The 13,938-nt window shown below is 32.3% G+C and overlaps 1 protein-coding gene across 1 annotated transcript; it reads left to right on the forward strand.

Moving 5' to 3' along the window:
- The first annotated feature begins 11,314 nt into the window (after positions 1-11,314).
- On the forward strand, positions 11,315-13,580 carry LOC140871638 (two-component response regulator ARR17). Its single transcript, XM_073274243.1, has 5 exons — positions 11,315-11,795; positions 11,915-11,991; positions 12,085-12,162; positions 12,385-12,455; positions 12,890-13,580. The coding sequence occupies exons 1-5, from the start codon at positions 11,621-11,623 to the stop codon at positions 13,248-13,250; spliced, it is 762 nt and encodes a 253-aa protein (XP_073130344.1). The 5' UTR covers positions 11,315-11,620; the 3' UTR covers positions 13,251-13,580.
- The last annotated feature ends 358 nt before the right edge of the window (positions 13,581-13,938 follow it).

Below are 13,938 nucleotides of genomic sequence, written 5' to 3' on the forward strand. Positions count from 1 at the left end.
TTCGATGTGTTTCTTTTCTCTCCCTAACATTGGGAAGATTTCTTCATTAAAATGACAATCAGCAAAGCGTGCTGTAAACACATCGCCTGTCTGAGGCTCAAGATATCGAATGATTAATGGACTATCATAACCGATATAAATACCGGTTTTTCTTTGACGACCCATTTTTGATCGTTGAGGTGGTGCAATAGGCACATACACCATACATCCAAAAATTCTCAGATGAGAAATATTTTGGTTCTTTAACAAATACAAGCTGCAATGAGGAGAATTTATGATATGCACTTGGTCTGATGCGAATTAATGCCGCAGCATGTAAAATTGCATGTCCCCATATAGAAATAGGGAGTTTTGTTCTCATAATCATTGGTCTAGCAATTAGTTGTAGACACTTAATCAATGATTCAGCTAATCCATTCTATGTATGAACATGAGCAACATGATGTTCAACAGTAATTCTCATTGAATACAATAGTCATTGAAAGTTTGGGAAGTAAATTCTCCAGCATTATCAAGTCTTATTTTCTTGATTGTATAATCGGGAAATTGATTCCGCAATTTTATTATTTAAGCCATTAATCTTGCAAATACCACATTTCGAGTTGACAATAAGCATACATGTGACCATCTTCTAGAGACATCGATCAATACCATAAAATATCGAAATGATCCACATGTTGGATGAATTGGCCCACAAATATCACCCTGAATGCGTTCAAGAAATATGGGTGATTCTGTTTGGATTTTAGCTGGCGATGGTCTTATAATAAGTTTTCCAAGAGAACATACTTTACATTGAAACTTATTATTCTGAAAGATCTTCTGGTCTTTCAATGGATGACCATGCGTATTTTCAATAATTCTTTTCATCATTATTGAACCAGGATGTCCCAATCGATCATGTCAATTTGTTAATATTGAAGAACTATTAACCACCATATTTGATTCGATTGAACTTATATGTGTATTATGCAATCCAGTAGGAAGCATTGATAATTTTTCAACCACATATTTCTTTCCTGATTTATATGTGGTAAGACACATATATTTCTGATTTCCATCAGTTATCGTCTCAGTATCATATCCATGAGAATATATGTCATTAAAACTCAACAAATTTCTTTTCGATTGTGGTGAATATAAAGCATCATTTATCAGAAATTTTGTACCATTTGGTAACAAAAATTGTGCTTTACCACAACCTTCAATCAAGTCTACAGGACCTGATATTGTATTCACCATTGTTTTTGTTGGTTTTATTTCAAAGAAATATCTTTCATCTCGTAGAATAGTGTGCGTTGTACCACTATCCGGTATGCAAATTTCCATGATATTATTTTCATGTTTGCTCATAGCATTTTCCATATCAAACTTCACAAAAATGCAATAAAGAAAAATTAAGTACAATACAAATGCAAAATATAACATGCTATATAATACAAGAATGCATGAAAAATACAAATTTGTTACAATCTAGTCCCACCAATCTTTTAATCAATGTCTTCGAAATCATTCAAAAAATCTGCAGCATTGAAACTAGTTGAACCAATTAAATGGTCACTATTTTCAACAAATTGATCTCTTTTTCTTTCTCCTTTGTCGATTCTTTATAGAGCTTACATAGGTGCTCAGGGGTTCGACAAATATGTGACCAATGTCCTTGAGTGCCACATCTATAACAAACACTCTCAGATCTTTTTGAGTGATTTTCATTTTCACTCGTATTTTCATGCTGCATTTTTGGTGGGTGGTTCGTGACATTCTTTTGAGATGAGTTATTGAAGTAACTATCTCGATTATTTTCATATCCACGGCCGCGACCACGACCGCGACCATTTTTACGCCCACGTCCACGCCCACGTCCTCGACCTCGTCCACGACCAAAATCTGGTCTATGCCTTTGATTTTGGTTTTCATTTTTCATTACGACATTTGCTTCAGGAAATGCCGTTGATCAAGTGGATCGAAATTGATGATTTCTTATTCACAATTCGTTATTCTTTTCCGCCACAAGAAGACATGCAATGAGTTCAAAATATCTCGTAAAACCACGCACTCTATACTGTTGCTGAAAACCACGCACTCTATATCTCGTACAAAATATCTCGTAAAACCACGCACTCTATACATGCAACCCTTCATCAAGATGTCGGCGAAGAAAATCATTGCCTTTGCTTTATCTTGTGAGGTTGATATATTAATTTCTTTGATAGTATCACTTAGACCCAATGACTAAAGATGCATCTCTACATCGAGAGTCCATGACATATAATTCTTTCCAGTGATATCGAGCGCAACGAATTCAATCTTTGCCAATTTGACATGGTGGTACTAGAAAAATAATAATGCATTTTATTAGTTAATTTCCATTAATATGGCAATACAAAATAATGAAAGAACGAAGATTACAAGTGCGTGTACAAATAGAGAAAAAGTATGTGGTGGAAAATCGCTGGTGAGTACAAGACTCGTGAGCATGATGATCATAATCGTTATGAAAAATAGCCTTCGAAATGCCATCATCTTCATCTTTGAAAAACGAGAAAATATTTTGAGAGAAAGAATGAATTTTGGTGTGATTGAAAATGAGTTTGAGTAAACATATTTATAGACCAAAAACTAGCCATTTTGTTATCGTTTGTGACCGTTGGGGTAGGAAAAAAAATCGAGTATGTGTTGAATAGAAATTCGTGATAATGATGCAATGCATATAATGATAATCATAATTAAATAATTATGTATATCATATCACATTATTATAAGTTCGTTGTCATAGACAGCCTTTTGTATAATAATATGAGATTATACGAATATGATTAGTATATAAATACACAATAATATATATCATATCACGTTATTATAAGGTCAGTGTCGTAGACAACCTTTTATATAATAACATAAAATATTAATACAGTTAGTATTTATACATAATAAATATATATCATATCATGTTATTATAAGGTCAATGTCATAGACAACCTTTTATATAATAACATGAAATTATATATTATACAGTTAGTATATATACATAATAAATATATATCATATCACGTTATTATAAGGTCAGGGTCATAGATAACCATTTATATAATAACATGAAATTATATATTAGACAGTTAGTATATATACATAATAAATATATATCATATCACGTTATTATAAGGTCAGTGTCATAGACAGCCTTTTATATAATTGCATGAAATTATATATTAATACATACACAATAAAAATATATAAACAGTAAAATAAAAATTCTTACTTGTTGAATATTTTTGACTTCTTCTTGTATTTTGGAGCGTCGGAAATTATAGAGAACCTTCGAGCGATCGTGCTGATAACGTGTTGTAAAAAAGTAAAAATATATGGTAAAAAGTAAAAACTTCAAAACTCGAAATATATTAAACTCTACACTTTATAATATTTTTCTCTCAACTCAATTGTGATTTTCATCACAAATGAAGACCTATTTATAGATCCACAATGAGATTAGTCCAAAAATTAATATATCATTATCTACATCATCACACACTAATTTTCAACATTTTACAACTTAATATTCAACATTCAATATTCAACCATAATAAAATAATATATTTTCAACAAAATATATGTTTATCATAATAACTATTTTGACAAGTTGGTATGAATCTCACTTAATTGCAATTTTATCCTCCATCAAATTATAAAATAGTCCAGCTTAAATTTTTGTAATTATGATATTCCATTTATTTTAAAACCAATCAAATTAATTACAAAAAAGACATGGATTAAGTTTGAAATAAATTTTTCCAAAAATAAAACACTGTACAATGTAATATATAATAATAATAATAATCAATGTAATAATAATAATAATAATAATAATCAATGTAATAATAATAATAATAATAATAATAATAATAATAATAATAATAATAATAATAATAATAATAATAATAATAATATTTCGTGTGTAGAAAATTAATTTAAAAAAGAATTATTTTAGGTGAGTTGAGGTAGGCGCGTTCTCAACTTCGTGACCCGCTCAATTCTTCCTTGTATAAAGAGGCCGCAGAGAGATCCTCTTTGCCACAATTCTACAAAAACCTATTCCCAACTTCTCTCTCTCTCTCTCTGAAGAATTTTCATGGCGTCCAACGATAATCCATGGGGAGGGAGCAACGTCGCCGGTAATCCGTCGCGGCTGGGCGGCGGATCGAATCCCAAGCTGTCGCAGAAATTCAGCGAGAAGTTCGATCGAACTAAGGAGGTGACCGCCACTGGCGTTCAGAAAACCAAGGCGGTGGCTGCCGTCGGACTTGAGAAGACCAAGGTGGTGACGAAGAAAGTAGTTGAAGGCGCCTCCGTCGGAGTCAACTGGATTAAAGTGAAGTACAACAAGAGCAAGCTCTTCCAGAAGAAATAGTAAAAAAAACAGATATAGTTTCTATACGATTTTCCGAGTAATTAGGGCTATGAATTGTCTGCTTAATGTCTCTGGTACGGTTCTTTGATTTTTCTCTCCCCAGGATTTTGTGTTCATAGATATGCAATTTCTATTTTCTGGTAACCGTTTTCTTCTTGATCAAGAAATTACTCCATTATTTTTTTTTTCAAATTTTCTGTGTTAAACTTGAGAAAACAGAGAAAATATTACGTGATTGTCAGTCCGTGGGGTCAAACTTATTTACCAAATTATTTGTGGTGTGGGCTTACAAGTATTATCTTACATTATCTTATATTATATAATTAAATGAATAACGGTCAATCTATTCATAAATTTTTATGAATCATGACATATAATCATAATAGTAATTTCACTTGGAACCATGGATTAAAATCTAAATATCACGAACATTGATCAAGTGAAAATTGTGGAACCCTTGAAGGAAATGAATACCATATCTCCTAAGCCAATTGTAAGATATAATTCGAGGTCGAGTTCGAGCTTGTGCTCAAAACGGTATCCAGAAACATAAGGTTCACACTTCACACATGAGTAGATTTGTGTTAGAGGCCAATTCTCATTCGTATTGGTGTGTGCCTTTAATTGTTTGAATATGGCAACTCCATTGTTCTTCTAAATCTTTAGCATAGGAAATTTATGATTGAATACAATGAACTTCTTGGAAATATAGACTATGTTTCAATAGATACTGATATAGTCTTAGATTTGAAAAGGGGGGGCTGAAATCAAATAGTTAATGCGAGTAATACAATGTCAAAGGTGAATTAATAATACTTGAGATTTGAAATCAACTCAAATTAAACATACCCTCTAGCCTAAATGGCTAGATGTCAAACAGAAACAATGAATACCTATTTTTTATGTATAATTGATGATAAACCATCAAATTTTGGTGGTAGATTTGTAATGATGCGAGGTGAAGATTTGTGAGTGCACTCGAGTGACGGGATGTTATCGGACCAGATTAGACTGGCTTCGGATCCGACTAAGGTAGTGTTTGGGGAGAGCTTCTAGTAAGTATTTATCAGATTTTTTTTCACAAAATTTTAAAATTTTATGAATAAAAAGTTAAAAAGTGTTTATTAGAAACTCTCCTGAACCCTACCTAACTCAGCTTAACTCGGCTCTATATTCAGATAGTGGAATCATGTCCTGAATTGTGATATAGTGGAACCAATCATATAGTATATCGGATCGAAGTGGATTCTGTTTATCAAATTAAGAATATATTCCAGTCTGAACCGAAAATATAATTTTACTAGATTAAAACATAATATAATCATTATTTAATTTTTTTCAAACAATAACTATATACATAAACATTGAACCGGATTAATTCGGACCAGCTTCGGATCGATTCTGTCTGATAAGCATCCTTCTGTGTGACTCATAGAGTTGATTAAAAACTGAATCGATGAACTGTAAGTTCAACTTAATGCAAAGCTTTCCTAAATTGTAATTTTATTTAAAAATAAAAATAAAAACAATTGTAGATTTTAAGTTTTCGAGTCAAAATTTGTGCGAAATTCGAGAGGTATTAATTATTATCGATTCAGGCCCAACCCAATATACAGAACTTTACTGGGCTTCATTTATCGAAATGGGCTAGATCACGTCCAATAAAGTAGTGGATGGCCCATATTTGCTCAGAAATCAACCAATCACAATTAGGGTTGAGCATTCGGTTAATTCGGTCAAAAACCGAACCGAATTAATCGAAATCGAATTAATCGAATTATTTTTTGGCTAATCGAACCGAACCGAATTTATGATAAATATATTATAAATTATATATAAGGCCTAATAAAAAAATTCAAAATTTAATTATTTATAATTCGGTTAACCGAATTTTATTTTAAGAAACCTAAAACCGAACCGAAATAATCGATTTAACCGAAATTTTCGAACACAAAAACCGAATTTTTGAATTAACTGAATCGAATTTTCAAATTGAGTCGGTTAATTCGATTTAACCGAAATTATAATGCACCCCTAATCACAACTCACAAGGTTCAATCGATGGGGGCCTGCTGCTGACAGAATCTTTCAAATCTTTACCATATTTGGTCTCATAGTTTTCAAGAATCTTCATCTTTTTTCGATTTAGTAATATAATATACAAGAAATATTTGAATAATCAGATGAAATTTAATAACATTGGTTTAGTTTTATATCCAAAATTCATTCGAACATGGGTTCATGAAAACTAGAGGTGTCAAAACGGGCCAGCGAGACGGACCGGCCCATAACCCGTCGCAACCCATCATTAGGCGGGGCGGGGCGGCCCACCTTTTAGGTGGGTTGGAAAAACACCAATCCAACCCACCTATTTTAGGTGGCGGGACGGGCAAACCCAGCGGGCCTACATGTAATTTGGTTGGTTTTGGCGGGCCAACCCGTAACCCACCACAACCCACCACTATGCAGGGCGGGCCGGCCCACCTTTAGGCGGGTTGGAAAATTGCCAACCCAACCCATCTATTTTATATGGCTGGGCGGGCCAACCCGACGGACCAAGCCCATTTTGACACCTCTAAGGGTGCTTACAACGGTGGCTTTTTCCCAACTTCTAATTTGGGAAAAAAGCTGAACCTGCAGGCTGCTGCGTTGCAGCCTGCAGGTTCATGGGAAGAACCTGTAGCTGGCTTCCGAAAAATGGAGCCAACTATTACATTTCTTTAATATTAAAAAATAATAATAATAATTTTTTAATAATATGTATTTAATAATATGTATTTGATAATATGTGTAGAAATGATTGGTGGGACCAGTAAAAAAGTTATTTTTTGAGTTTAGGATTGTGGAGAAAAGTTATAAAAATTTTGTTTTGAGATGATAAATATATTTAATGATAGGCCCACGATGAAGTTGGGTTTTTAGGTTTAGGACCGCGAGTACCCTAATGAAAACATATTTAACATTCACATAATCAAATTAAATTTGAACTATTAGGTACACTCTTACAATAACATCTCATCAGTTCAAATTATCGAAATGATATTATGAAATGAATTTATCGTATTATATCGGTATCACATCCACCCAAAATAAAAAAAAGGACACGATATAGGACCCACAAAAGATTTGTCTAGATCCCCCATATCTCTTCTCCTCTCATTTCTCTTCCTCAAATCTCCTCTTTTTCCTTTCTTTCTTTCTTTCTTCTTCTTCTTCATCTTCTTCTTATTATTATTATTATTATTATTATTATTATTATTATAATATGAAATCAACACATGAAAACTGTTATTGACATTAGAGTATAGTGATGAAACCTGCCATTCTTTTTGACACCAATGCTTTGGACTTTTTGGCACCGTGCTAATGATGCATTGCAACAGATATTACGTGTGAACTGATACGATATCTGATCAAACAACTTTTAAAAGTTACATAGCACACTATGATATGAATATTTTTATTTATATATGAAAATGCAAGCATACGTACATATATTTCAAGATATTATACAAATATAGTGACATCAATTACTTCTTTATTTACTTATTATTTATAACTCATTTAATGTTAAAGATCTCATATTTGAAATAAGATCTACGATTTGATTTCCATTTGCAACAAATCATTTCCCGTCTAAAAAAAATATGAATTTCACTATATTTGACATCAATTACTTCTTTATTTACTTATTATTATTATTATTATTATTTTTTTGTGACGTGGAAAACTGCAGCCGCTATTTTCGATGCGCACTGGATAAACCCCGAACTAACGCAATAGCCTGCAAACTACGTTAGTCAAATAAACCACACTAACATAATCTATGTGATAGGCTAGTCCAAAAAAGTGTTCTTTATTTACTTATTATTTATAACTCATTTAATTGCTACTTTTCAGTTTGCATTATGTAAACTTTTGCACAAAGACAAATACAATAAATTTCAAAACACGATAGTGAAGTAAAACAAACATAAATAAATTATTTTATACTTCGCATGGTGTGTGGGAAGTGGTGGAACCACATATATTGCCACCCGGGCTAAACAAATCTTTTTTGAAATTTTTAATATATTAATTTTCAATAATTTTGGATTTTTTTTAACGTGGAAACCCGCCGCCGCTATCTTTCGGTGCGCTATGGGTAAACCCCCGAACTAACGCAATAGCCTACAAACTACGTTAGTCAGGTAAACCACATTGGGCAAACCTGTGCGACAGACTAGTCCAAGAAGGTGTTGGTAGGGGAATCGAACTCCTGACATCTGGTCAAAAGTTCACCTACGCCACCAACTTGGACACCCCTAGGGGATAATTTTGGATGAATTTGATATTATCGATTCAAAAAATTAAAATATTGGAGGACTTAAATTTTAATTCAAGTTAATTGATATTTTTGATTCCGCCATTATCATGGTGGGTAGTGGGTTCCTTCGACTCTATATTTACAAGCGTTGCCTTAACTTACTCATCAATTCATACGTGTGCACATATTACCAACTCATTTTTCTTCTCTTCCTTTAAAAAAAAGGAAAAAAAAAGAAAAAAAAGAAAGAAGCGTGACCATGTTTTGTTTGGGCAGAGATTGTCGTTTTTTCTTTTCAGATTTCGAAGTTCATTTGGTGAATAATAAACGGTTAATTATAATTCAATCCCCAAACCTAAACAAAAATTAATGATCAATCCCTGTCAGAAAAAACTTTGTTTAAACTCCCTGGGCCCACATGTTTTGTTTCGGATAAAATTCGGTACAAAACATGAAAAATATGGTACAAATACATGATATTTGAGTATCAAATGTGTTAGATCTAGTATAAATATATGATTTTCTAGAACTAAAAAATATTGATATTAATAACACATTTATCTTATTTGGAGGAAAATCGGTACAAAACATTGAAAATATGGTATCCATATGTGATTTTTGAGTACCCAATGTGTTAGATCTGGTACAAATATATGATTTTTGAATACTCAAACACATGTTGCAAGTTCACATTAATAAAGATGTTTAGATTTTATACTCAAAATTGTATTTTTGTACTCGATCTTGAATAATTAGTGCTCAAATATCTTGTATTTGTACCATATTTTCAATGTTTTGTACTTAATTTTATCCGAGTAAAATAATGTGGGCACAGAGAGTGCAAACAAATTTTTTCTGACAAGGGTCTGATTCTTAATTTGCTTTTGGATTTAGGGACTGAACACCAATTCACCCATAAATAAAAAGGGTTCTCATAAAAAAAAAGTTTAAAAAATCTTATGCTGTATTTCGGATCACCAGTGGCCATTATTCCGTCGCTGCCAGTTCGAGATTCTCTATTCATGGTTTAGAATTTTTGTTAGTAATATTCTCATTTAAAAGAAAAAAAACACATTCATCGATCTCGTCTTTGTTTGAACGGTTACTGTCGTCATTAGGTTTGACAAAAAATATCGAAATACTGTCATACCGTCTTTACCATATCGAAAAAAAATCGAAAATATCAAAAATTTTGGTATACCTTAAATTTCGATACAATATAAGATTTTTGAATTTTCGATTTTTCGATATATCGGAAAAAAATCGATATACACGGTATCGGTATGATACCGTGTATACCGATATGTTTTTTTAAAAAATAATATAAAAAATTGATATACATGGTAGCATAACGATATCGTACCAAATTTTGATATTCGGTACGATATCGATATGGATTTATGTCATACCAAAATTTTGGTATACCGACAAATTTCGGTAAGATATGCAGTATTCGGTACGGTATGCGGTATACCGTACCGAACCACCCCTAGTCGTCACTAAAAATGTAGGTCATTTATTAAAATATTTCCTTGTCCGAGCAAACCATGTTTTTTTAAAAAGAAATTTAAATAAAGAAAAGAAAAATGAGTTCATAATGTGTTTACACACGTCAATTGGTGAGTCGATTCAGACAATACCTTTTTTAAAATACTCAGCCACCAATGTAATTCTTAATAAATTCAGCTCAAGTGAAATTTAGTTTCATCTAATTTTCTCATAATTTTCTATTTATATTCATATATCTTTTATTTATCGTAAAATTTTGCTCAGAGCTCCATTTTTTTTTTTTGGCATTTTATTTTGCCTTTTCCAGCTTTAATTTTGGCCGTGCATGCGATTGGAAATCCAAAGTATTTTACCAAGCAAAATATATAACTTGTCAAATCAATAACTTTCGATAAAAATAAGTAAAAATCTTTATCTAAAAAATATCCAAAGATTCTCCAACTATTCAAAAGTCACCTTATTTTAGTACCTCGAGTGCCAAGATTTTGATATATAACCGCAAATTAAGCAATCAAATGATAAAAGTAAAAGGTTCGTTCCAAAGTCCAAAAAAATCAGTCATAATAATGTAATAAACAATGACTTGTGATCTTAAGATAGTAGAGCGAATCCAATTATTATTTAGGCGATTCATTAATGTAAATGGGTATCGATCTTTAGTCAATTCAAATGTTAGTAGAAAGATCGAATTCTTTGTTAAATTCAACCATATTATCATTATTCATTAAATGCGAAAGCTAGCTCTTTAATTGTTCAGCAATAATATCATATATATATAATCATAACTTTTTATTTTTTGCTAAAAATAAAAATATAAATAAAGCACTGCTAACCATATGAATTTGAGGTCCGCGCCTTTAGAAAATAGTAAACGCGACTTTTACCAAAATCCCACGAAAAGATACAAAAAACCCTCTCGTGGAAAAATCGTATCAGCAACAAAGTGGATTTCAGAATCTCAGCCAATGCTTTTTTTATTCATTAAAAAAGTAGATTTCGCCAGATTTGATTTGGAGGACTCGTTTTCTCTCTTGCATATTTTAAAGAAAAAGACGCATGATATCATAATATAATTTTGATGCAGACGCCTTGGCCAATATGTGGGCATATTTCCACTACATACATTAACATTTCTCTATATCTTTTCTTTTCATTTATTTCCTCTATAATTAGCCGTAGGAACAGGTGTAAAAGTTGTCTCAACTTTGGAGTTGAAGAGATCCTACACTAAAAGTTCAAATCTTGGCCATTTCACCCATCTGGGCTGTCGATTTTTCTTCAAGAAATTGTATTTCCGAGCTTTTATAGCTGAAATTCTCCATCTGGGCTGAAGATATTCCGCCGAATTTGTAATCTTGGGCCATTTTCCCCAACTGGGCAGCCGAGTTTTCTGGGAAACGATGGCAAATAATGGGGTGTTTTCGAGGTTAAAGAGAGTAGAGGGAACTGAAGGCTTGGAGAATTTGCCTTTGCCACCATGTTTTGATTCTCATGAAGTTCATGTTCTTGCTGTGGATGATAGTTTAGTTGACAGGAAAGTCATTGAGAGGCTCCTCAAAATCACTTCTTGCAAAGGTAAATCAGTACTGTTTTTCTTGAATTCGTGAAGATTTTGTAATGGAAACTGTTGAATTTTCTTAAATTTGGTGGAAAATGTTTATTTTATTTTATTTTATTTATTATTATTTTTGCAGTGACGGCAGTGGACAGTGGGAGGAGGGCTTTGCAATATTTAGGCTTAGATGAAGAGGAAAACCCTGCTGAATTCGATGTTAGTTTAGATTTTTTTTTTTTGGTATTATTATGTGTTTGATTTTGGATTGAGAATCTTTTTATGTTAATGAATTGGTGATTTTTGATTCAGGGATTGAAGGTTGATTTGATCATTACAGATTATTGTATGCCAGGAATGACTGGATACGAATTACTGAAGAAAATCAAGGTTAATTTCTGGACTTCTCAATGTTTAATTTTTATAATACACAAATAAAACTCTCTTGCGAATACGGATATATTTTGGGTTATACTGATATCGGACCGGATACAATCCATAAAAAATATTATATGCCATCTAAAAATATTAATAGTTGTTATGAAATTGAGATTATTTTCCATTTGAAGATTAAATTAGCTTAATTAATATTTGTAATTGGCATTTGAACAGGGTTCATCCACTTTTAGAGAAATACCAGTGGTGATTATGTCTTCTGAAAACGTATTGGCTCGGATCGATAGGTAAAAATAAATAAAGTTCATGGCTTTTAATATATTATCTCGGATTTAATTGACAATAATTTGATGTGGAGGGGAAAAAAAAAGAAGGGATTTTTTTATGTTAAAGGAGTGGACTTTGTCTGCTAAATAATACATGTAGATTTGTAACCAGCTTCCCGAATCTCTAAATTCAATGAACCATTGATATAAAACAAGTTATTCTAATTTATTGCAACATATAAAATTTCATCATGTGGGAGACAATCTATAGTGTGTATAGTACAAAATTATAGCATTGGGTCCTATTGATTGATAAAGTTTGCAAGTCCATCAATTTGTGGGAACAACTTCTATTTGTTAAATGTGTAAAAAAATTCATGGTTGAATGTCTTTTATCAGCTAAAACTTGGAAATATATGGTTTTCGATTCTAATTACGTCCTTATTCGATATCAGATGTTTGGAAGAAGGAGCCGAAGATTTCATCGTAAAGCCCGTTAAATTATCCGACGTAGTACGTTTGAAGAGCTACATGTTAGGCGAGGGAGGGACTCAAAGACAAGAGAGATGCTTTAATAAGAGGAAATCATGTGAAAGTTCCGATTCGTCGTTCTCATCGCGATCATCATCTCCATCTCCATCTCCACCATCGTCACCATCCCAAGTCGATAACTCATCGAGTCCATCTCCTCCATCCACCTCCTCGCCATCTTCCCCGAGATCGTTCTCTTCGTTCCCATCAAGACAACCTACTCCTTGCTCTCCTACATCGCTGGTGTCTCCCACGAGACAGATTAAATTGAGGTTCAATGAGTGAAACAAAATATGTCAGTTAAACAATTTGACCTTACTCATGTATACAGTCGGTAGGTATGTTTGGAGATCCGTTTTACAAAATTGATTCGTGAAAAAGTCTCATGTGAATTTAACATGAATTTTGTGTATCGGGAAATCGTCACCATCGGGATGGGCCGAAACATATATGCCGATTGATTTTGTCATGAAATAATTGAGAATTACTAGTAATTGACTTTTCCGAAAGAATTTTTTTTTTTTTTAATAAGAAAATGGTTGAGATATGGTTATAATGAAAGATTACGTGACAGATACATTGTATTTGGAATTGAATAAATGGGATTATAATTGATTTGATTCGGATACGGGGTTGTTATTTGATGTTATTTCTTGTCTGCTAAAGGAATATTGGCTTCGGTTTGAGCCCCACGTCTTATGTGTTTTGGTGGGATTATTGATGGAGCCATAATTTTATATTTATTTCTTGTTTGGCAGGCATAACGGCAATGAATAAAATTCATTTTTATATATTATTTTTTGTAAATATATATTTTGAAAAATATTTATTGTAAATATATGTGTCGGCCCTTTAAGATATAATAGTATAATTAATCAATTACTAGACGAAAATTTTGGAACATTATTATTCTCATTATTTTGTCCACTGGCACAGTGACCAATCCAAGATGACCCTAAATCATTTATGGGTA

This window comes from Henckelia pumila, unplaced genomic scaffold (genome assembly GCF_033568475.1).
Source record: "Henckelia pumila isolate YLH828 unplaced genomic scaffold, ASM3356847v2 CTG_461:::fragment_3, whole genome shotgun sequence".
Classification (NCBI taxonomy): domain Eukaryota; kingdom Viridiplantae; phylum Streptophyta; class Magnoliopsida; order Lamiales; family Gesneriaceae; genus Henckelia; species Henckelia pumila.